The sequence below is a fragment of the Rattus norvegicus genome, chromosome X (genome assembly GCF_036323735.1).
Source record: "Rattus norvegicus strain BN/NHsdMcwi chromosome X, GRCr8, whole genome shotgun sequence".
NCBI lineage: Eukaryota > Metazoa > Chordata > Mammalia > Rodentia > Muridae > Rattus > Rattus norvegicus.
The window spans coordinates 71,987,006-72,011,026 of NC_086039.1; the positions used below are offsets into that span (position 1 = coordinate 71,987,006).

Below are 24,021 nucleotides of genomic sequence, written 5' to 3' on the forward strand. Positions count from 1 at the left end.
GTCCAGGGGTTGTGGAGAGTGACACTACTGGCCTCCCTAAGGAGTTGGCGTCCCCTTCAGTTCCTTATTCATCAGGGAAATGTAAATCCAAGTGACCCATGGATTCCCTCTTACACGAATCAGAATGTAAGAGATCAAAACCACAAGCAACAACACATACTGCCAAGGCGGTGGACAAAAACAAGACAAACACTCCTCCATTGTTGGTGGGATTGCAAGCTGGTACGACCACTTTGGAATTCAATCTGACAGTTCCTCGGAAAACTGGAAATAGTTCTACCTGAGGACAAGCTATACCACTCCTGGGCACATACTCAAAAGATGCTTTACTTTACCACAAAGACACTTGCTCCACTGTGTTCATAGCAGCCTTATTCACAATGGCCAGAAAGTAGAAGCAATCCAGATGTCCTTCAACTGAAGTATGGACACAGAAAATATGTTTCAGCTACACAATGGAATGCAACTCAGCTATTAAAAACACAGACATCTTGAATATTGCTGGCAAGTGGATAGAAAGAGAAAATGACATCCTGAGTGAGGTAACCAAATCCCAAATGACCTGAAGGTTATACATACACTGGTAAATGGATATTAGACAGAAAGTACAGAATACCCATGATAAAACCCACAGACCCTGAGAAGTCAAACAAGAATGAAGGCCCAATTGAGGATGCTTGATCCCACTTAGAAGAGGGATCAAAATAATCATGCGAGGCAGAGGGAGGAAGGGAGCTGGGTGAGAGACAGGCAGGGAGAGGCAAATAGGTGGCAGAAAGCCGGGTGCGAAGGGACAGGAGGAAGGAGTTCCAGAGAGCCAGGAGAATGAAAATATGCAGTTGACGGGGGTTAGAGAGGTTGGGGAGCCTTATGAAAGTCCCAGAGACTTGGGATGGGGAGGATCCCAGAACTCAATGTGGGTGACCTTGGCTGAAATGCTCAATAGTGTGGACATGGAACCTGAAGAGACCACCTCCAGTAGATAGACAGGATTCCCAGTGGAAGGATGGGGAAACAAACCCATCTTCAAATTTTTAGACTCCAAAATATTCCTGTCTAAAAAATGAAGGAATATAAATGGAACAGAGATTGAAGGAATAACCAACCAGTGACCTGCTCAATTTGGGATCTATCCTCCGGGAGGGCACCAATCCCTGATGATATTACTGATGCTATGCTGTGCTTATAGACAGAAGCCTAGCATGGTTGTCTTCTGAGAGGCTCTAGTAGCAGCTGATTGAGACAGATACTCACAGCCCAGCATTGGACTGAGGTCTGGACCCCTATGTGGAAGAGTTAGGGAAAGGATTGAAACATTGTACTTTCTATCCACCGGTCTCCCTCCCTCTGCCTTATTTCTTTCTTCCTGTCTTTATCTTCGTTTCAAGGCAAGGTTTCCCACACAGGATGGCATAGTCATCACGATTATGTACTTGAGCTTCTGGCTTCCTGCCTCTACCTTCTGAGTCCTGCAATTGTAGATATTTGTGACCACACCTGGCTTTTGGCTTGCATGGATAATTTCTGGGGCTCACAGTATCCCCAGACCCAATATGCCCTTTTATCAACACCAGAATACATTTTCATAAGTCCTATTGGTCAAGGACGCTCAGTCTTTCCCCAGAGTCTTGAGGCACCCCTATAGACACTAGATAGATGATATGGGTGGTGGGGTGTCCCATGCGAGCACCCCAGCCAGTGTCTGCCTCTCTCAAAGCACCAACTCTAGCATGTGCCACAAATTCTCTACTTGCTCGAGGATCACTTACTCCTCTGGTCTCCTTCCCAAAGAAGACGAGTCAGGAACTCAGATAGCAACAGAGTCACAGACATGGAGTAACAGGTGGTGAAGTTCTGTCTGCTGCCCTGAGGTCCTTACTCTCAATGTTTCTCAACTTCTAAGCACATTTCAGTCGTGTGGTTTTATAAAATCTGTTCTCCCTGCCACAGGAATGTATATCCTCTGTATATAACATTTGTGTGTTTCTGAATTGTGGCTGTATAATATTGTTGGCCAAGCCCACAGGACTGTATACATACGGTCTGTGTATGTGGTTTACATGTTTTGCAGTAGGTGCCAGTAAGTCACTAACACATGAAGGTCACCATAGTACTGCTTTCTGGTACTTCATTTCAAGTGGTTGTCACCATCAGGCACTGAGGGACAGCTGTAGTGCTCAGTGAGATGACCGAGGGTGGAAGGTTATGGAGCTGGGTCAGAAGGAGCCAAATTTTCCCAGAAATCACCCTAGGGCACAGAGGAAGAAGTAACTTACAATGCCACCCCGACCCGAGAGAGTTTCATTACCACAAGGTGTCGTTCATCACCTCTGGTTATTTATAGCACAATGTGTCACCCTGTGTGTTTCTGCCTTTTGGGAGAATTCGGATAAATAACAGCAGGCATGATCCCCACCTGTCTCGGGTGCTAAGAAAATCCACAGAGGCACAAAAATGGTTTGACTGTGGCTGAGGCTTTGAGTAGGAATTTTGGCTTCCTGGGTACTGGGATCCTGCCAAATGGATCTGTTGAGCTCGTGGCACTGCCTCCCGTACAAGGTTCCACTCACTATGAAGCATCTGGCTCTGGAACGATGTGTACAGAAGCTATGGGGGATCCCCTTTGTTGTATGTTTTCCACATTTAGAATGTGTTCCAGTGCAGCACCCCAGGGAATAATGCGCCAAAAAATCAGAGTATAACAGGGCCCACCCTACTGCTTGCCAAACTTGTGTGTGGCTGTAAGTGCTGCTCCCTGCCTGTAAGCGTCCCCTGAGTACTGGGAAGCTGCTGAGTACTCTTCCATCTATACTCAATGCTATCTTTCCTTCAGATTGTCTCCCACCACCTGTCCTGCCTATATGTTTCAAGTTTGTGGAGAAACATGTGAGGTAAGCAAGCACTCTTCTAGAAGAGCCCCAAAGGACAACGTCATGTGGGCACTTGTGCCCCCGCCCCAAAATGGGCCCAACAGAAGGCCATGCTTCTAGCCCAGAGGATTTGGAAAATGTGAACTATGGCCTTCCTGTTCAAGGGCAGGTTATCTCAAGACTTAGCTTTCCCTTCCATCCTTAGGAAAACTTCCCTTTGCAGCAGGGACTGCACACAATCCTGGTGGAGATGGGCATCTGGCAGGGAGCCCATGGCAGTATATGTCTAATTGCCAGAAAGTAGCTGAGGCCACCATCCATCTGCCCATTAGGAACTGGAGCCTGCCAATAGTTGGTTCGCTTTCAGTCAAGCCTATGGAATAGACCCCATGGTCCCTGGGCGTCTGAAGCCTCAAATGCAACGGGGTTTCTGAAAGGGTGAGAAGTGGGTGCAGATTCCCTGATTCCCCAAACTCTCAGAGGAATAGTGTACATTCTCTTAAGCTGTTCTGCTTGGACTGATTTGCTAAGGATCAGTTACTAATGGGGAAGACAACAGGAATACCCACAGCTTGTGAACAAGTGGGAGAAGGCCTGAGACAGCCTGGGAGGGTTTCCTGTGACCTGGGAGGCACAGAATGCGCTCACTTCTCAGTAAGACCCTGGGTGGGGTCCCAGGTTTGCAGTGAGTCATCTGTGTGGCTTGAAAAATTTCATGATGCCCTTTAACCTGAGTTAGTGCTTCTGTGAAGTCAATGGACACTGACCTTCAAGACTTGTTAAATATACAGCAATTTAAATAGCCACTGTGGCAACAACTGGAATCCTCTAGGCACTTAGGAAGCAGTAGGCTTTACTATTAAGGTAGGTGACCTTGTTCCTACCCAAAATTCACCTCTCAGGAGTTTCCCCACTGACTCAGGAGTCTTCTGGTCCTAAAAACATTATCTGGAGGCAAAATATCTCTCCAGTAGGGAACACAAAATCCTCTGTTCTGGACGGGAGGCACATCAGACAGCATACATTTCTATAAACAATGGTACTGTGAGGAAGAGAACGCTGGCCTTATCAGTGCACAGAATGAGGCCATGTGGTATGGACAGAAGGCCAAATACACTCCTTCCACGGCCTCCATGACCCTCGTCTCTCCTGAATCCTCCCATCAGTTCCGTCCGGCGAAATCTGCCTGTTGTCCTTGACTTACTTTTTAGGTCCTGGCCCCCTAAATCTGCCACTTGTCAAGCATTTCCAATGTGCTGGGACCCTTTCATTTCTTTCACAGCCAGGCTGGAACAACAATTAAGTCCCATCCATGACCTAGTGAAATGGCATATCCCAGCTCCACCGGGCCACAGAGGAGAGGCTCTGGGCACTGCCCCTTGTGCAGTCACACACATGTACATTACTTTGGCCTTTCCATCAGGACCTCAAGAGGGTCCATTAAGCAAGCCCCACAACATACATACTGCACAAGTCCCAGGGAACATTCCTAAACAGTCTTGTGGAGCCTTCCTTCTCTATCAGCCATTTCCAAATGAAAAGATTTTGTAAGAGAATTTGCCTCACTTCCACACACCTTCCGTCTCACCCCCAGCCTCAGGAATCTCCACAGTACTGTGAACTCTGCCTTCACTCAACAAAGAGAACCTCCAATTCTCCTCTCCCTTGGGGCCTTTGCACTTCCGGCTCCTCTCTGGACCCACCGTTCTCTTACAAGGCGTTCACTTGCAATCTGGGTCTGTGAGACTGTAAATTAATTGCAGGCAATAGTTCTCCCCAGCACACACCACAAAAGCAACTCTTCTCCTGAAAGAGGGGCAGATCAGTGTGGATACTTTTGAAAAACTTCATGTGTAGAGGAAGAGCCTTATGAAACCAGGATGGGTCTGTGATGCTGATGCAGATGGCAGAAATTTTCTCTATCCCCATGTGATCCTCAAGTCTTCCTCACTTCCCCTTGCTGCTTCTCCTCCCATTCAATTCTAATCCACTTTCCAACCCATTCTTTCTTGCTACATCACTGCAGGCTGGTGGACATTTTCTGTTTCTGCTCTAATGAGTGCACACAACCCTACACACACCCACTCACACAAACACAGTGTTCTCTTCTCCCCATACCTGCTGCACACTGACCTGTGGCCTCAGGAAGAGCCATTGTCAAAATTGCCCATATTCAGACACTGCTCTAGGGAACAGCTTTGCCTTCATGACCTGTCCCACTCTTGAGGCATCTGGGAAAAGGCTACACACTCCCCTTTTGCTGGCCCCAACAGGAACCCAGACATTCGCAGAGCAGAAGGCAGACCCAGTTGAAGGGGGAGAGCAATCTGACTGAAGGCTTTTGGGAAATCCAGAAATGTCTGTAGGATGTTCAAATGAACACTGGGTAGTACTAGAGAGAGTTTGAGGATAGGGGAGGAGGGGGAGAGAAAGAGCGACAGAGAGACAGAGGAGGGGGGAGATGAGGTTCTGATGCCTGTTCTTCCTTTCCACTCTTCAGGACACTGCTGGAAGTAGAAACTTTAGTGAGAGGATGTCACTCTCCAACTCAGAAGAAGGCGAAGGAAGTGGTGAGACTCATCACAGCTCAAAACCAACAGGCCATGAAGGGATTTAAAGGAGTGGAGGCCTCAATATAAGGTGCCCTAACCTCTCTCTCCCTGCACAGCACACAGAGAAAGCCAAACAGAGGACTCCCATTCCCCATTCAGCAGAACTTGATGTCCCAGCTATACCACCTCACTCCTAATTGATTTGGCAGAAGGCCACTGCTTTTAGTGTCAGACTGGCACAACCCTCCTCAATTGTCCTTTTCGTGGTGGACGCTTCATTATGCCTTAGGTCCTGTCCCCCGTCCATGGGTTCAAGGCAGGACCCACAGGTCACCCCTAATTAGAATCATAGTGTTCTCAGATTGCTCGCTTGTCAGTGGTACCTTCTATCTCTGTGACAATAAACAAGGTGAAACTGTTTCCATGGCTACCATTCCCTATCATCTCTGTACAGCGAAATCTTTCATTGAGCGACCTATGAATTTCTGTATACCTGAACATACTTTGATTCCAAATCCCAGGGTACTGGGACAGGGCAGCCTGGTGGCAAGGTTCCTAAGGCCATCGGTGTCAGAAGGGGCTGCCTCCAATGAATTGTCCTCCATGTACCCATCTGCAATGACACTGTCACCCTGACATGGTCCTCTCATCATATCCAACATGGTCAATTTTCAAAGCCCAGTGCAACAATGTGGGTGGACTGAATAGCTTCAGTCAGACAGGTCTGTAGGACATCATCAACCCTGAAGTCACAGGACAGACCTCCCAAATGCAGACCAGTCAGATCCTTCCCTGTAAATTTCTCAAGAGCCAAACCCTTCTGAGCAACCTGCCCCAGAACACAGTGTACCCACTTTACAGGAAGCTGAACTCTGTTGTCTCCTGGTAGCCATGCTTAAATTTTGCAAACACAAGGTAGAGACAGCAGCAGCTGCTCCTTTGTGGTTTCAAAGGTCACTGCAGCTGCCTGGTAGTGATCCTCTTGAGTCCTCCCTCTCACAGCCCCCTCCACCATAGAATGCCTCTCCTCACTCATACCAGAGAACTAATCCTCTGCAAAACTTCCCTGATTCCATGGCAACCGCCAAGGCTGGAGAGTTTCCAGACTGAGCTGACAATCTCATGGTACCATAGCTTCTTCGATCCTCTCTGCTCTCCATGTGGCTTTACTGACCTCACCCCAGCCCAGGTAAGGAGGCCACCTCTGAGTACTGCCTACCCAGATTAAACCCTGCCCCAGGATCTCAGCTTGAGTCAAAGGGACATTTTCTCAACATTTCTCATATGTCAGCCATCAAAGTGGCAAAACTGAAGGGACAGCAACAGCAAAATCAAGACTGAAGGACAATAAACAACAACTGAACCTCACACGTGCACATATTTTCCCTGGAGATTCTTCCATCCATGGTCAATTGATGCTTAAATTTAACATTATAGGGGGCTCCAAATTGTATTTCCAGGTTTTTTCTAGAGAACAGGCTCTGTGACTTCAGAAGCGTGTTAAAAGTTGAAAGCTAAAAGGCTAGGAAAAGGTCCCTCCGTGTGGACATAAGGAAAGTTGGCACTTGGATTAGGTTACAAATACTGTGCGTGTGTCTTGAAACTTATCAGCTCATCGCTTTCTGAGATGACTGGTAAGTTGTCTCGATCGTCAGGTAAAATTAAAATAAAAAAATTAAAAAAATTTCTTTCTACTCTGTGCAATTATGAGTCTATTTTTGTATCTAGGAAAATCAGAACCATGTGTACCCTTGGAACCACACAGAGGCATGTAAATGCATGTTTGCAAAACCCTGAGTAACGGGGCTGGTGATGGTGGAAATCACATGGAGGGGCTTCTCTTAAATCTGTCACCTTTCCTGTATTCTTTGGTAAGAAGGTACAGTAGGACGATATGTGAGCATTACAAGATTTAAACAGGACCCATTGCCATGTGTCCTGCAAATAGATCTGTAAGCATTGTAATAAGCAACAGGCCTCCCACCTTTTAAAAGCTTCTGAGACGCCGTAGGCCAGTCACAAGACTTTCCTGGGACCCACCTATGCACATAGTCCTTCCCACAAACAATTACCTGTAATGTATCCAGTTGTTTCTCTGGGCTGACAGGATCTGGACTCTCCTCTCTGGAACACGCACTACAACAGAAGGCTTGAATGCACTCATTCTTCCCTTAACCCTTTTCTCCCACAGCATCCAGTAAAGCCTAGGCTGCCCCCAAATGGCTTTCTTTTTTCCATATGTAATATTTTGATAATTCGATGAAATTTCAGACATTACAGGAAACATTCAAACTCACAGTGGGAGAATCTATCATGCCACACCCTCTCCCACATCCTGAAGATCTCGGGGACCCATCATAATAGGTGAGTGTAGGTAACTTTTGTTCTTCACAAAATTCCAAAGGGGCAAACACCCATGCTTCACACCCAGTTTCAGTGTCCCAATGAGCAAGCTACCTGTGACTTATCCATAGGAACCCCGGGTTCATTCTTCAGAGAATCGCAAGGATGGGCACACTGGTCCACTCTGTGGACTTCCATAAAATTAATACCGAAGACAAGATGATTAGAACAACAGATTTATTTCCTGATGGTTCTGCAGACTGGCAAGTACAAGATCAAAGTGTGTCCAGGCTTGGCTTCTGCCTAGCATCCCAGCTTAGCCTGCTTCTCACTGAGCCCTCACACAGCATCTCCTTCTAGCATTTGTGCATACACAGAGCAAGTTGTCTGCTGTTTCTTCACATGATGACATTAATCCCTGTACGTCAGCCTCCCACTTATGGCTAAGATCCATCTTAATTCCACACTTAAGGTTCCAAACCCAATAATCTCTGGGTTTAGGTGTCAAAAACAGCAACATAAATTGTGAGGAGACATGATTCAGTCCAAGGCAGACTGAGAAGATCCTGTTGCTGACACTGACCTTCTGCTGTTTCTGATTCCCTGCTGTCAGATGACTGACATGGTTACATTACCTTGAGACAGTGACACATACCACTTCCCTCATCCTGTTTAAGCAGCCAACTTCCACACTGCCATGCTGGTAAGGGAATGGACCAGTAGGCCTACCCACGGGAGCCAGTCCTCCATCGTCACTGCAGATGTCAGGGCCTCTCAAGCAGGGCCTGTCTTCAAACAACTTACAGGACAAAATCTTGGCAAGGGCAGTTAGCTTATGACTGATTTGGGCTCCTGGGAAACCTGGTCCAGAAGCTGCATCATAGAGAGCTCAGGGGTTCTGTCTCCGACAGCTCTCCCATCTTGTTCTGCCCCCTGGTGGTAGCTCAGCATGGCAACAAGTGCTGGCCAGGGAACCAGGAGTTCTATTATGGTTGCTGGACCAAAAGGTGGACCTTTCTCCTGGTTAGCATAGGGACCTTGTGGGAGTTGGGTACATGGACTGGAAAGGGACACAGCGAGGACAAGGAAACATATTCACCTCAGAAGGGAGGCCAGGACAGTTCTGAGCATTGGGCAAAATGTACCTGGCGATTTCGGATCAGCACCTCAGGGACTACAGATAGCCTGTCTGGAATGAAAGAGTTTGTCTGGCAAACTTCCTCTTCAGTGACAGCCCCACAACAAGCATCACTCCAACTCTTCCCCCAATCTCCCTCCCACTCCAGGTCCACCTACAACTCTGTAGTGATGCCCATGGGGACCATCGAAGACAAGCGATGGCGGATAGCCACAAATAGCTTCACACAGCACATGTAGTCAAAGGCCAAAGATGCCACCCTCCATTTTCCTCCGCATTGTGAAGCTACAGAGGCACTTCAAAATGGCACAGCTTCATCCAAATGATCCCTCATGACTTCACCTACAGGATTTCACAGCTCAGTGTGTGAAACCCAGCGCAGAGATCTATGTCGGGAGCTCTATGATGGCACTGACTGCTTGAAACACAGTATAAAATGTCCCTGCTTAAGTGACACTAGACCGGAACTTTTGAAAGAACCAAAGACAAGAAACCTGACAGGTAGGTGCACACTGGGATCAGGAGAGTCTGCTGAGGGCACAGGATCAAATACTGTCCCCCCAAATGAGGTATGGCTAAAATTTAAGCAAGCTTTCTTCTCACAGTGGGACCACTGAGTGTCTCTCTGCTCAGGAAGAGAACTAGTCTTGAGGCTTCCGGGGTCCAGTGGAGATGACGGGCAGAGATCGAGACAGAGGGTGTGAAAATCAAAGTGAAGTTGGAAGAGGAGGGAGGGAGGGACACGGAGGAGATAAAGATACAATGGAAGGGAGGGGAGGAAGTAACCTTGAAGTGAGAGACACAGGAAAATAGAAGAGGTCACTTATCAAAATTGTATCCACTGGTGGGGCTGAATGTACCAGACTGAAGCCGGGAGGAATCATGGGCAAGGGAAGAGTGGGCAGTCACAGGAAGGAGCACTGTGGGCAGGCAAGGGGAGGAGCAAAGTGGGCAGGCCCTGTGAAGGGGCACGGTGGGTAGGAAGAGACGGGGCAGAATGAGCAGGCCTAGACACAGGCCGAGTGGGCATGCGCAGACTGGGCAGACTGGGCAGACTGGGCAGACTGGGCAGGCACTGTGAAGGGGCGTGCATAGCATTTATACTCAATCAGAGAAATTGAGAACAGAAATCAGCTCCACTGATCACTGCAAGGGAGTCCTAGGAGTTCCTCCAGACAGAACAGACACTCTGGGAAGGATGATTTTTGTCCCCTTCTTTCCGCATCCTGGGTCGGTAATCTCATAGTATGTGGGCTGGAAGACCTTCCTGGGAGGCTGAGGTATGAACAGGACAGGTAGCCCCTCTTCTCCTTCCTCCACATCTCCAACAGCTGTATGAATGCACAGCACTGTAGGCGAATGTGGTTGTGCACAGCAGCCATGATGGGAATGAGTGCGGCTTCAACTCTCTCTTTCAGATTAGGAGAAACCCAACGCACTTCTCCCAGGATGGTGTGGTCTATGCTCACACCATGGAGAACTCATCCAACAGCCCAAGAGAGACCAGGGAGCCTGCTCCTCTGCGAAGGACCTGGAGGGGCTGCTTTCAGAGAGCCTTGCCACGCGTGTCCAAGTTCTTCAGGTGAGGACCCCAGCCAGCCCTTGCCTCTCTCTCCACTTGCAGCTTGCCAGGCTGTCTCCCATGCTCTCCCCTACACAGAACCTGAGTCCTCTTCTCAGTTCCAGCAGGCCTAATAAGGGTCCACCTGTCTTGTCTGTTTCCGCCGCAGGAGAGGACGCGGATCAACCGGAGGCTGGGACAATGGGAGTCCTAGACAGGGACCCATGCACAGTGATCAAGACCTTCGGCACCTCAGGTCCCTGCTCTCCAAAGAATCCTGTCCCGTGATGTCGAAATAAATGCTGGCATAAATGTTCTTTGGCTTTGTGAAATTTCTTCACTTTTCACACTGATACTCGCCTCGGATGCAATGACTGAGCTGTCAGATTTGTGACGCTAAGGGCATCAGGAGTGTAAATGGCAGGAACTAGTGTCTTTATTTGTTCTGAAAGGCCACTCACTCACACTCTTTTTTTTTTTTTTTTTTTGGTTCTTTTTTTCGGAGCTGGGTTCCGAACTCAGGGCCTTGCTCTTCCTACGTAAGCGCTCTACCACTGAGCTAAATCCCCAGCCCCTCACTCACACTCTTGAACCACTGCTGCTTTCACAGTAATGGTAGCATCACTGTTCAAGGCACAGAGACCAGTCAACAGGAAATTTCCCACAGATCCACCTGTGATCCCCAAGGGGCACCTGCATGTTCCCAAAAAACCAAGGATGGAATCGCTTGTGTCTTTGCCCCCTTTCATTGCAAAAATACCCTCATATGGAGTAATCCTGGGCCTTATTCATCAATTGGTCATGGAGGGGTAGAGGCAGGAGTATTACAAGGAGAAGGGTTCATGAACAGGGGGTCGGTGGCCCTTTTAGAAAGACTCTCTGGTTCCTGTTCTAGCCTTCTCTCTTCACAAACATTTCCCAGTCCACACATTACACCTCAAGAGAGACAGCCTGCCAGAGAAAACCTTTGTGCCAACTACACATGGTTTTTCTGCCTGTGTGAGCATTTCTTTCTTCTCCTTGGTGACCTTGAATTTCAGTGTAACACAGTTTCCTCAGCACAAGGCTCCAAGGGAGGATAGAACACAACTGAACCCTTAATTTCATGTGGAGGAGAACATGTTACAAATCGCAACCGCTTGAGGTGGACAGATGGCTCAGTGGTAGAGAGGACCTGGCTCACACTATGACTCACAATGGAGCATGGTTCCAGTACCCAGACACCTGTCTCACCACCCTTTTGACCTCTGTGGGCACTGGACACACACCCAGTCACAGATGTGTGCTATACAGCCATAGAGAGAAAATAAAAATCATAATGGAAAATAGAGAAACTGCAACACCAGGTAGCAGAGAGCGGGACATTAACACACTGGACTTTAGAACTACGGGGAATTGGAATTCTTGGGACTCTCAAAATACATTGCTCTCTTTTCTGTGTAAATGGGGGCTTGTATCACACAGTGCTACCCAGAGTGTTGTCTCATCCTTCTAGAAATGGTGGAAATATTGTCTCCTCTTCTTAGGGACAACAACAAAAAGAGGAGCCATCTGCTTTCTATTGCTTTTATCCCATCTAGGTGGAAATATGTTTTCCTACATCTGGTATGTTCTGTAACAGTAGTGTTCCTGCACAATCATCACCCCGCCCCCCAAACAAAACCAGACAGGTGGGATGGACTTGGCATTTCGAGACAGAGATCATTCGATGGTGCAGGTAAGTAACAGGTGGACAGATAACATCCTTAGTGCTTTCAATGGGGCAGAAGAGCTCGCTAAGGTACCTATTAGTACTTTAGGATTGTGTGCTGTAGACAGTCTATCTCCATGGGTATTCTGGAGGAAAAAGAACTACCATATATGGCATTTATTATTCAGTGTTCACTATTGGCAAGGGGTTACCTGCTGATAGACACCTGGGGATGTCTGGCACACCAAGGAAAGGGCTTAGACTGATGTCCACATATTCATCCCCAAGAGCCCAACTCCAGAGAAAGTCAGAGATCATTCCCACAATCCCCACTACAGTCCGCCTCAGATTCTAGTGTTATGGTCACTCTCACCCCACCAGCAGACACTTCTCCTTGATGTCTACACAGTATTGAACGAATTGAGCAATTTAGATACAATGCTCTCTGGACTATATATATATATATCTGAGGGGAGGCCCCAAGAGTGCGGTGACCAGATCTGTTCACGGTTCTGTCTAGAGGCGGGGAGCTTTCCAAGGCACAGAAGCACACAAGTTAAATGTGCCCAGCAGTCTGTAAGAGTGAAAGGTCAGCTGAAAGGCCAGCTACTCTGCTCCTGATACCCACTGGAAGCTGGTCTAACTTATCACCGGATATTGGCTCCTTCAAATCCATGTCATGCAGGCCTATATTTCCATCAGGACCCTATCCACGCACACAACTTGTGTAGCTATGTTACACTGGACTGGTCCTCAGCTGGGCCATCAAGGCACTCACTGGCTCTGATCCAGGCTAAGACACACTTGTCTCTCACTTCTGTCCACAGTGAGACAACACTCCACACACCATCAGAATCCTTTACTGCTGTTCACACAGCTTTGTCTTTCTTTTTTCATTCATGAAACTTCCCTGGAATCTTACCAATACCCTCATAAAGCACTGAGCTCTGTCTCTCCCAAGCCTTGGGAGACAACCTCTGTTTTGTGCCCATGATTCAGGGGACAATCGCTGTACAGTGAATAGACAGTTACTACCATCCTGCTACTCCTTAGAAATGATGGATGAAAGGATGCAGAGTGTGTAATGCACTAGCTGCACGGGTGCCAGAATCCAGAGCAGACACCACAGCTGCTGGAGGTGGGCCTTCCCTCAGACTCACCTCAGAGCCAAGAGTGTCTACTCCCGGGTACTTCTCACGCCCTCTCTCCTCTCACAGCACAACTAAAGTGTGTGTCTTCTGCACACAAGTTCTCACTCTCACAGCCTAAGTCCAGTATCTTGCCAGGTCCACGGAAGCAAGATGTCTTCCAGGTATCCACAATATCCTACAGGGGTCTTTGGCAGTTTAACCGTCTCTAGTGCTGTAGGTCTCAGGTGCTGTTCCCTGACTTCAATAAAGCCTGCTGCTCCCTGCTGCTCCCCTCCCAGGTTGCCATGCCTCTCCTCTGGGCTCCCTGACCACCTGGTTCACACCATCACCCCATCACATCTGAATGCCACATCTACCTAACTTATTTACATGGAGAGCCTCAACCAGACTCTCAGGGGTGTGGCAGAGGCTGAATCTGGTGTATCCTCAGACTTCCAGTGCCCTGAACAGTGCCTCACGTATGGTAACCAGTCACTAGATGTATGTTAAATAAATGAGTCCATGAGCAAGGTGTCTAAGTCAAGTTTATTTCCCCTACATTCCAAAGCTCTGGGTTCATGCAAGTAAATGTCACCTGGTTTTGTTGTGTGTCAGATTTTGGCCACATTTGTGTTTTGCCTCTTAATATCTCGAGCAGGGGATCAGTGTGTTGGAAATTCCTTCAAAACCTCCAAAAAAAAAAAAAAAAAAAAAACAAAAAACTAACCACTGACGCTTATGTCGTGTATTTGAGATATAAAGTGACAGTGTGTCACATGTGTTTTGTGTAAATGAATAAACCTCTCCTAAATAAGGAACAAGGAAACACTGGATGCATGCCAAGCATGAACGTAGATGCTCCTACTTAATCACACGCCTTAGAAAAGAGAGGGTTTGGGAAAGATTTTAGTATGCCTTGACTTCCACGCTGATCTGACACAGTTCAAAGGGAGTCCCCTTTGATTGGTTTTGCTTTATGGTTCCTGGGATGGAGCCCATAGCCTTCCCCACGTGAGGAAAGACTTGCACCACTCAACCACCTCCTCAGCCTCCATCGCTTGATTCCCTCACAACCGTTCATCAACCGGAAAGGGGGTAGCTACAAAGCAAGCACGACCTTGCCGTGGGGATTGAGCGCCAAGTCACCGCGAAGCACAGAGAACTGGATGGAGCACAATACTGTGAATGCTTCCTGCCTCCACTCTGCCCCTGCACTCTTTCCACATCAGGGCCTCAGGGCCCGCTGCTCCTGCACCCCTTGGACTATCAAAACCAAAGCAAGGAAGCCTCAGCATCAGCCATCCCTGGTGGCAGCAGAAGCCCTGACTCTGGCCTGAGATTGTGACTGGCACCGGCACTGTCCCCGGTACTGACCATCGTTACTCCTACATGGCTCTAGCCCTGGCCCTGGCACTTGCATTGGCACTGGCGCTGACACTTGCTTCAGCCGTGGTACAGGCCCTGGGACCGGAACTCGCACTAACACTTGCACTGGTCACATCATCACCAGCAGCTGCTTCTGGGCCACCGCTCAGCACCGGGCACTTTCTCCTCTTCTTGCAATGCCTCATTTACTGCCACAGCAAGGCTCTGGGCCGGATGTCATTCACTTGGGCCACAAACTCCAGGACTTCCATCTGTCTTGTTTCCTTTGAAATCCCCACAAGAATACCGAGAGCAAGGGAGCGCTGTTGGACACCTACCCTCTGTGCACCAGATGCTTGTGCTGCACACAAGCTCTGGTGGTGCGTTTTGTGACGGCTCCCCAAGGACGGGATGCTTTGGGGCGAGCATACCTCCACACCCTCCACACCTCCCAGGACACCTCCTCTGGGACACAGCTGGCCTGCACGAAGATCAAGTCCGGGATACTCATCTGAAGGCCAGTCTTTGGCGTGCCCCTGTCGCCTGTCATGCCCCAGAGGCAGGGCAGGATGGATTTTTGGTTTTCCTGTGCGGGACATAGGAGTGCTCTGGAGGGCCAAGTTCCTTCACCTAGACCCAAAGACTAACTCGGGGAGGTCAGAGGCTCTCTTGACAATCTCGGGGAAGAAGCTCCTGCACCTTTAGGATGACACACTTCAGCATGTCTGCCCTTTTGATCCACACCGTCTTCGCGTTCTTAACCAGCAGGTACTGCGCCAGCAGCAGCTCAGCTACTTTCTAGCTCCCGGGGCCTCTGGGCATGCGCGCCAGGGGTGGTGGGGCCCGCGGGGTGCTCGGCGGGGGAACCCCTAGGGGCTTGTGGGGTCCACAAAGGAGCTCGCAGAAGCGCCTGGGCGGGGGCTACGTGCCTCAGAAGAAGTGCTCTCGGGGCTCGGGGAGCACTTAGCGTCCCCGCTGCAGGCGCCCCCGCGGGGTTTCCTGGGCAAGGAGGAGAGCAGAAGGAGGCCAGGGGGCCTCTGAGACCCGCAGGCCCTGGGTGCCACCTCTACCGCGGACGTTCTCACCTGCGGCTTTGGCTGGCCCAGGAAGCAGGAACTCGGGGAGGAGATGCGCGTCCACGGGCATTCGGCGGCCGGCCCGAGCGAGCGCTGGCTGCGAGGCCGCGAGGACCGTGACGTCGCCGCGGACGCTGCGGCGGCCGCCGAGAACACCCGCAGCCCCCGGCTCTGGAGTCCCAGGCCGCGGCCCTCAGACCCCAAGGACCAGGAAGCGGGCAGGGGAGGGGGCGCAGCCTCCGCCGCCTGGCTCTGCGGCCAGATTGCTGTGGGAACGCGCTGGCGCCGCCCCGCAGTGCCTCTGCCGGCCGGGGCCGGTACTGCAGCCCGGGGCCTGAAGGATGCGGGGGCGCTGCTCCCAGAGGAGGGGGTCCTGGTGCCAGCCTTAGAAGCGACCAGAAGCCTGGGGACCACACTTGGAGCAATACTCCCCCCCCCTCGGTTGCCTCTCACTGGGAAGACTCCTGTCTTTGGATCAGCTGTGTCTCCCACTCCCTGCCACTGGAGGAGGAGGCTCCCTGGGAGACAGATGCCTCTGCCCCTGAGTGGAGGCCTTACTCCAGCAGCAGGCCCTTGTGCTGGCACTTCAAGTGCTCCACTTAGAGCCTCTTTGCTCATCAGTGTCTGGCCCACAGAGAGCACTCGGTGACTGCTCCTTTCTCTTGGTCTGTCTCTTCACTAACTTCATACAGTACACACACATTGCTTGGCTTAAATCACAAAATATGGCCTGGAGGAAAAACACAGCCCTCCCTGGAGATGTGCTGGTCTGTTTCCTTTCCTAACTTTTGGCCAGTACACCGGGGGGGGGGGGGCAGGGGTGATACCATACCCCTCTGGTGTGTTACTTCTCCAGGAGATAGTCCAGAGGAGTGCTGGTTATAATCTAACTTTCCAAATTTAATGGTGTCTTGGTTCCCTTGGTTCTCTGCTTCCCACCTCACCGGGCGTCTCGCCCCTTTAATAAAGCTCGGGATCAATATCAACTCCTGGAGAGCCCCCAAGGAACAAGAGGTGGTCTCCACCCAGCAAGTGCTGCCTTTTTGGCAACATGTCCAACAGACTAGAATCGCATTTTTCATCCTACTGTTTCTAGACCATAACCATCCATCGTCTTTTCCTTAACATTGGTACCTGGCTCTACATCCCAGTACAATGGTTCCTATATTTCCACTTGATTTCTGATGCTTCTCTTGCCAGATTTCTCCCACTGCTGGCCTGCTGTGGAGAGTTGAACATCACTTTTCTTATCTGAGTAAAATAGCACCCCCATCATTTTTTCCTTTTAAATCTTTGTAAAAGGTGTGTGTTGTATAAGAACATCATAGTCAAAATCTGCCCACATCAATGGACACTTGGCTTGCACTAGAATTGCTTGCTCTGTAGATACCACTTCAAGGAAGGTTATCATCTGTAAAATGTGGAGGCTTGTCAACCAGACACAGACACACACACACACACCACACACAGACAGAGACACACAGACACACACAGACACACAGACACACAGACACACACAGATGACACAGACACACACACAGACACACGTAGACACACACAGACACACAGACACACATAGACACACAGACCCACACACACTCAGACACACAGACACACACATAGACACAGACACAGACACACAGACACGCACAGAGAGACACACAGACACACACATAGACACAGACACAGACACACAGACACACACAGAGAGACACACAAACACACACACAACACAGACACAAACACACAGACACACAGAGACACACACACAGACACACACAGACACACACACACAGAGACAGACAGACACACACAGACACACATATTGACACACAGAGACATACACACACAGACACACACAGACACACAGACACACACAGAGACAAACACACACACAGAAAGACACACACAGACACACACAAACAGACACACACACAGACACACACAGACACACACACAGACACACACACAGACACATAGACACACACAAACATACACACACAGAGACACACACACAGAGACAGACACACACAGATACACACACACACACACACACAGTATGTCTTCCATTGATCCCAGCTTCTATTCAGAGTACTATTCAGAGTTATCTTTATACCTGGCCTTCCGTGCCTAGTGCACATTTCTGATGCTTGTCACTGCCCTTTGTAGTTCTACTGCTGCTCTGGGTGGATATTCTCACGTTGTATATTCTAATTGATTTTTGACATGTCCCGAGTCGACCTCTGTCATACATTTGATAAGGCCACCTTAACAACTGTCCTCAGTTGGAGTTTGCTTTCAGTGGGTACTCTTTGCATGCTGGCATTGTTGTGCTCAGTCTCTTGTTTCTTACCACCCTGGCTAGGATGATGATACCACATTAGTTAATGTTACTACTGTGAGATTTTCTGCCTGTGGTTGTGGTTAACGTGAGGGACTATGGTGCTTTTGAACCCAGTACAGCGTGCTGTAGATTTCTGGTGTCCTTTGAGCTAGCTGTCTAATTATTGTTGTTTTATCCGGGTCCAATTCAAATTGATTGAGCCCTAATGCCTGTGGCCCTTTCTACTGTACCAGGAAGTGAGTGCTAGGTGCTATAGGCTCCAGGCACTGGAGTGGCCCAGCAGGGCCTAGCAGGAAATTGCATTCCTTCCATTCCAGTATTTAGGTTATTATGGTGCTCAGGGAAGGAGGTCAGAGGCCACCAAGACAAGCTCCAGCTGCCTGTGAGGCCCTGCTCTCACTTCTGCAGCTGCTTCTGAGCTGTCCGAGCTTCTCATGGGCCACCACACTCCCAACTCTGTAATGTAGGTCTCTTCTATAGAGCCACACAGACCCTTCTTCTCTGGCAAGTGTTTTCATCTTTCCACATCCCTGCCATTTCTAAGAGGTCTGATGGCAGCCAGGGAGGGAAACTGCTTTCTCTTACTCCCACACCCCAGGTCCTTTCTCACCCTACAGGTAGGAACAGGTCATTTGCACCCAAGACTTTTGAACTCTTAAAAGGACCCAATCACCCTGTGGACTGCTCAGGCAATCTTGATACACAGAGCGCTTAGTCTAAATGACAGCATCATTTCTGCCTCCAGATTGAACCCTCACCCTCAAGGGAGTTATCCACAGAGTTAGTTGTTTTTATGAGACCAACTGCTGTAGAACGCTATTTGCACATGCACTTTAAGTTCCCCTCCAAGGTGTTTCATTATTAATGATTCTCTCCTCAGATGGCGTTTCAACTTTAAAAATGAGGAAGGAAGGAAGGAAGGAAGGAAGGAAGGAAGGAAGGAAGGGAGGGAGGGAGGGAGGGAGGGAGGGAGGGAGGGACAGAGGAAGGAAGGAAGGAAGGAAGGAAGGAAGGAAGGAAGGAAGGAAGGAAGGAAGGAAGGAAGAGGAAAGAATGCTGAGGGAGCATGCCAGAACTTCTGGCTGCACATTCTGCAGAGTTCTGTCTCAGTACACAGTCTCCTCTCATTCCCCTCTAAAGGCTGCCTTTGGATACTTGATGGATTCTACCAGTGGTTTGGAGACTTGTTTCTTGGAGCATACTGCCTCCACTGTGAACCTTGCGCCAGCTCTTTTCTGTTCCTCTCTGCAAAGCCAGCACCACCCCAGAAAGATGTCTACTACTTACGTCTGTCCAAAAGCACACCATACTGGGCTCTGAAGTCCACAAAAGAGGCCAGAGGCCAAGGCCAGAATGCTTCCCACTACCCAAGAGGTGCCAGCACACAAGGACCCAGGCTTACAGTACCCTGATGCTATGCGTGTTTATGGTGTGTGGATGGAGTCACATTTCTGTCTTGCTCTGACTCTCTCTCTCTCTCTGTGCTATGGCTGAGACTTGGGCACTCTAAACTTGACCATTGCCACGGACTGCTGATGTTGGCCTGCTCTGGGAAAATAAAGAGATTGGAAAGGGCAAAGAAACATTGCCATCCTCTCCTGAGTCAGGAATTCACAGGGTGATAATTCTTCTCTCAAGTGGTCAAACCAGTGGGAAATGCTGTACAGAGACAGGTTTGAACCGACATATCAGCCAAGACAATTTGATGGGCATCAAAGGTGGTAAAAGACTAGAAATGGGCTTATAGTATTTAGTGACATTTTTAGTGCATAAGCACTTGCTAAAAGAGTTTACCTGTAGATAGGGATCTGGGCTCTGGTTGCCAGGTAAAAGGCAGGATGCCCAGGCAGACTTGACTTCAGGGGTACAGCGAAGATCTTTTTGGTGTATACTTTTCCTATGGGGAGAGGCAGACTTTTAGGAGCACAACTTCAAAAGCCTGAATAGTTATTATTTAGATGAAAATAAAATTTATCTAGATGCCCTGTTACTGTGTTTGCAGAGTCTGGAAAAATCCTCAAGCAATAGTCAGACATACTGAAAATGTGAAGAATTACTATTGCCATGTTATCTCTAAGAACCAGCGAAATGAGAATGCTAAAGATGTTTATGAGAAGAATCTTTGAACATCTACACTGTGACTAAATGCCCCATGCAAATTAAAAGATTGGTGTGTGTGTGTGTGTGTGTGTGTGTGTGTGTGTTGACATGAATAAAAATGTGTTCTTTGGTTACAAATATGAAATCTGATCATGATATCAGGCAACTGCCATTCCAACAAATGTTAGGACTTGGCATGAGTTCTGGACCTCAAAACCAGAAGCTTCTACAAAGTGATTTCTAGGCAGGCCTACCCTGCTGGGGACTGTCTCAAACTAAATGTCCTGGAGCAATATTTTGAATTTTATATCACTGAGAAAATTAAAGCAGAGAGCAAATAGTGCACAGTTGTGAGGGAAAGTCCATCAGTGTAAGTGCATAAAAGTAGGTCTAAAGGGATACACAGTGAGCTGCTTCAGTCAACTTTTTGAGTGACACCTTTGATTTAGGCATTTGAAACTAACTTAAACTTTAAACTTACCTAAACTTTCCAAATTATATCTCCACAATTTCAGAAACCTGTTGATATATCTCGCCTTGATACCACTCAGTCAGACCTAATCTAGGTGTTCTGTCATTGGAAATGGGTCTGGGTTTGGCACTGTGTGGACCAGGCTGATCTCTACTTCTGGTGATCATCTAGCCACTGCCTCACCAACTCTGGGGCTGCAGGCATGTGCACACAGCCTTGGCCTCTATGGGTGCATCTTTAAATCACTTATACTAATGCATGTTTCCCCTCCTAGTCTTTCACTTCCACAGTGACATAACAACTGGAAATGTGCACTGCTCTCCGTTCTACAGGAAAATCTTCAATCCATGAGTTCTCCACCTTCTCTAGAGGGAAACTCCAAATATCTAGGACTGTTAGCCAAAGTGTCGTCCAGAGGTGATGGGATAGTATGGCACGACTGTGCCCTCACTGAAAATCATCAAGGTAAACACAGTGTTAAGTCTGCTAAATTCAGAAACGCTCTTTCTGATTGGCTTTTAGGAACATATAGTTCCCAAGTGCAAAGTCTCAGGTTCAACTAAGACCATTAAAATACAAATAAATAAGTACCCATAGGGAAGAAAAGGATCAGAAACAGAGAGAGATTGAGAAGCTGAGTGGAAATACAAATTAAAAATAAAGCTGGAGTATAGATTCCTGTTGAGGGTGATTTTGTACTGAGTTGATTTAAGTGTCAATTTCATTCTCTAAAATGCACAAATCCAGGTGGTAAGTCAAGAGATAGCTGATTATTGCAAAATGCACTGGACCTTGTAGGAGAGCACAGATCAGAATGCGGATAATGTCAGTCAGTCCCAGAAAGAGCCCTGTGTTCCTCTCTACTCAGTACCCACTGCCCTCCCCAGGTACACCTACCTTCCTTTCTTCTTTGTGTCAGCTTAGATGAGTTTTGCCCATTCTGTCCCTCTTTACTTACTGAACCATCAGATGTTCTTTTGCCTGACTTCTTTTTCTTTTTAAATTGGGCAGTGTTTTATGTTTTAGTTTCCTCTACAATTTAATAAACGCTTCTTGATGACTGCACATGGGTAAGGCTGCTTGGTAGTTCAGAAAGATCACAGCGATGGCGTTTTGCTGACAGTGAGTAGTCTCAGGTAGTGAGTGGAATGCCTTGATGACATCACTGTCAAACCAGCAAGACTGCATTTATGCACCCATCATTTTCAGGATTGTTGGTAACTTGAGCATACTTTCCCCAAATCACCCTGCCTCCTTGTGTCACAAGGTCCACTCCCTCACATGCATTTCAATGTCCGGTAGTACCTTTGGTGCTCACACCCAGGGTTGTATATAAAGGGGTGGATGGATTCTTTTTCACCCCGAGTATGGGCAGGCAAATGGTAGCTTTCAGCTCAGGGTGTATGACATAGGCTTTTTTGAAATGTAGACCCATCAGCCTAATGGGCCTTTCATACTTAGGTGGTTTTCTTGTAAAACCGTCACCAGCAAAGCAGACTTTTGTAAGCATTCTATTCCATGACTTCTTTTTTCTTTCTCCTGTTCGAACAACTTTTAATACTTCTGATTCTCCTTGGGCATGAACTTTGGATAGAGGACCTCCCATTTTCCCGCCTTTACTTTCCGTTTCTGCTTAATTTTGTTGGAAAGTACTTTTGCTCTCCAGTACCACTCTCTGTGTAGCAGGTAGGCAGGGACTGCTCCCTGTGGAGTCTTTCTCTTTTCATGCATCGTTTTCATTTGGGTTTTCTCAGCCTGGCAGTGTTTATGGGAGAGCTTTACCTACAGGTCAATTTTTTTTTTGCCTTTTTTGAACATTCACAGTCCTTCCAGCCTTTCTTTCTCTTTGTCTCATGGTAGTCAAAACCATATCCATATCATTTGCGGTGCAATTCAATATATTCATTTTGTGGCATGATGACAGCCACAGAGCAGCCATCCTCGACCTCCTGGGTTTCAAACACCTCTTAATTTCTGGGTGTCACTGGCCCATTATGAGCCTGCTTTGCTCAGGCCTAAACAGGAAAGGCTGACTTCTTTTTCTTAGTATGACGGCAATGATCCACATTGCCTTCCCTATTTCTGACTGGTATCCCACTTGTCGATGAATATACACCCCCTCCCTGAAGATGGGTATTCTGACCACCTGCCAGGTCTGTGCCTCCCTGTCCTCAGGAGATGTGTTTCAAAGTCAAGATGTAACACATGCTAGACCTAACACTAGGCCAAACAAGACCAATATTTACTGCTTACCTAGGCATTTTATTCAATGCGAGGTTAGTCCCTGAAGGAGAAAAGACTCCGCAGAGTGCTTGGCAACATGTGAGGCAGGACAACCTACTGAGATTTGTGAATAGTACTGAAGGAAGGATCAATTTCTTGCAGACCACTGAAGTCAGGAAAAATGGGGGAGGAAACGCCATGTTAGCAGATTGCGGGAGAGGTTGCTAAGAGAGAGATTAGCGAGGTGGGATATCAGGCAAGACTTTTCCAGGGTCGAGGTTGGGGGATAGGAGCCCATTCCTGCTCAAATATTCTATTGCGAGGACTCCTTTCATATGTGGGGGAGAGAGATTATCCAGTCACAGCCTGCAAGCAGGGGAAACTAAACAACCATGTATATTTGAGTCGCTCCTGACCCATACTCCTGGCAAAGGAGAGGGCGATGTGATCCTGAGAACAGGTGGGAGCTCTGACATTAGGGGATGCAGCTTCCATGATGAATACACTTTCATAAGCACAGTTAGGCCTAGGCAGCAGCTTCTCCATGAGAGGTCCAAGGGGCAAGTTGTAGTCCCAATGGGGGTTGATGTGGTTGAATTCCTAATGTGGGAATGCGCGTGCCACTTAAGGTGTGGTCGGCTGCTTGTGATGTGCACAACAGGATCAACGAAGGCTGTGACCCAAGAGCCTAGAATATGGGTGTTGTCTGAGCCATAACCATCCATTGGGATAGGAGGGTTGTTTGGCTCTGAACATGGGCTTTGAAGACCAGTACAATTCTTGGGCCAGATCCAGGGCGCGGTCAAGTCCAGAAAGTCTATCATCAACACTCATATGAAGATAAGTCAGAAAATGACTACAAACGGGGCTAAATTATTTCCTGTTCAGCCTGATGTTCAGTCTGGTAGTACTAAAATGTGCCTTGCCTGTGGTAGTGTAGAGGAATAGTTGCACCATAACAACAGGGATCCTGTTGGAAATTCTAGGTAGGCTATTAATTGGAAAACCAGGCCCTCAATACAAGACGTAAATCAGGGAGCAACACCAGGCCAGCTCTAGATGAAAAAAATATGCAGGAATATTTACAAGATTTTAGAGATTGCTTTGAATCTTGGGTGTCTACGTAGAACAATGGTGGCCTTCTATGTTTAGCTCAG

At 48.2% G+C, this 24,021-nt stretch overlaps 1 protein-coding gene and 1 pseudogene across 3 annotated transcripts in view; both read right to left on the reverse strand.

The window, feature by feature from the left end:
* Positions 1–16,010, reverse strand: part of Dmrtc1b (DMRT-like family C1b) — a 34,853-nt gene extending 18,843 nt beyond the window's left edge. For 2 of the 3 annotated variants that reach the window (XM_039100205.2, XM_063280449.1), the window contains exon 1: positions 14,988–15,728. In XM_039100205.2, coding sequence (XP_038956133.1) covers positions 14,988–15,199 — 212 coding nt within the window. In that variant the 5' untranslated portion in view covers positions 15,200–15,728. The other variant, XM_039100206.2, reaches the window with a different exon arrangement.
* A 5,724-nt stretch (positions 16,011–21,734) lies between these two features.
* On the reverse strand, positions 21,735–22,557 carry LOC134484185 (ribosome biogenesis protein NSA2 homolog; annotated as a pseudogene).
* Positions 22,558–24,021: the final 1,464 nt, after the last annotated feature.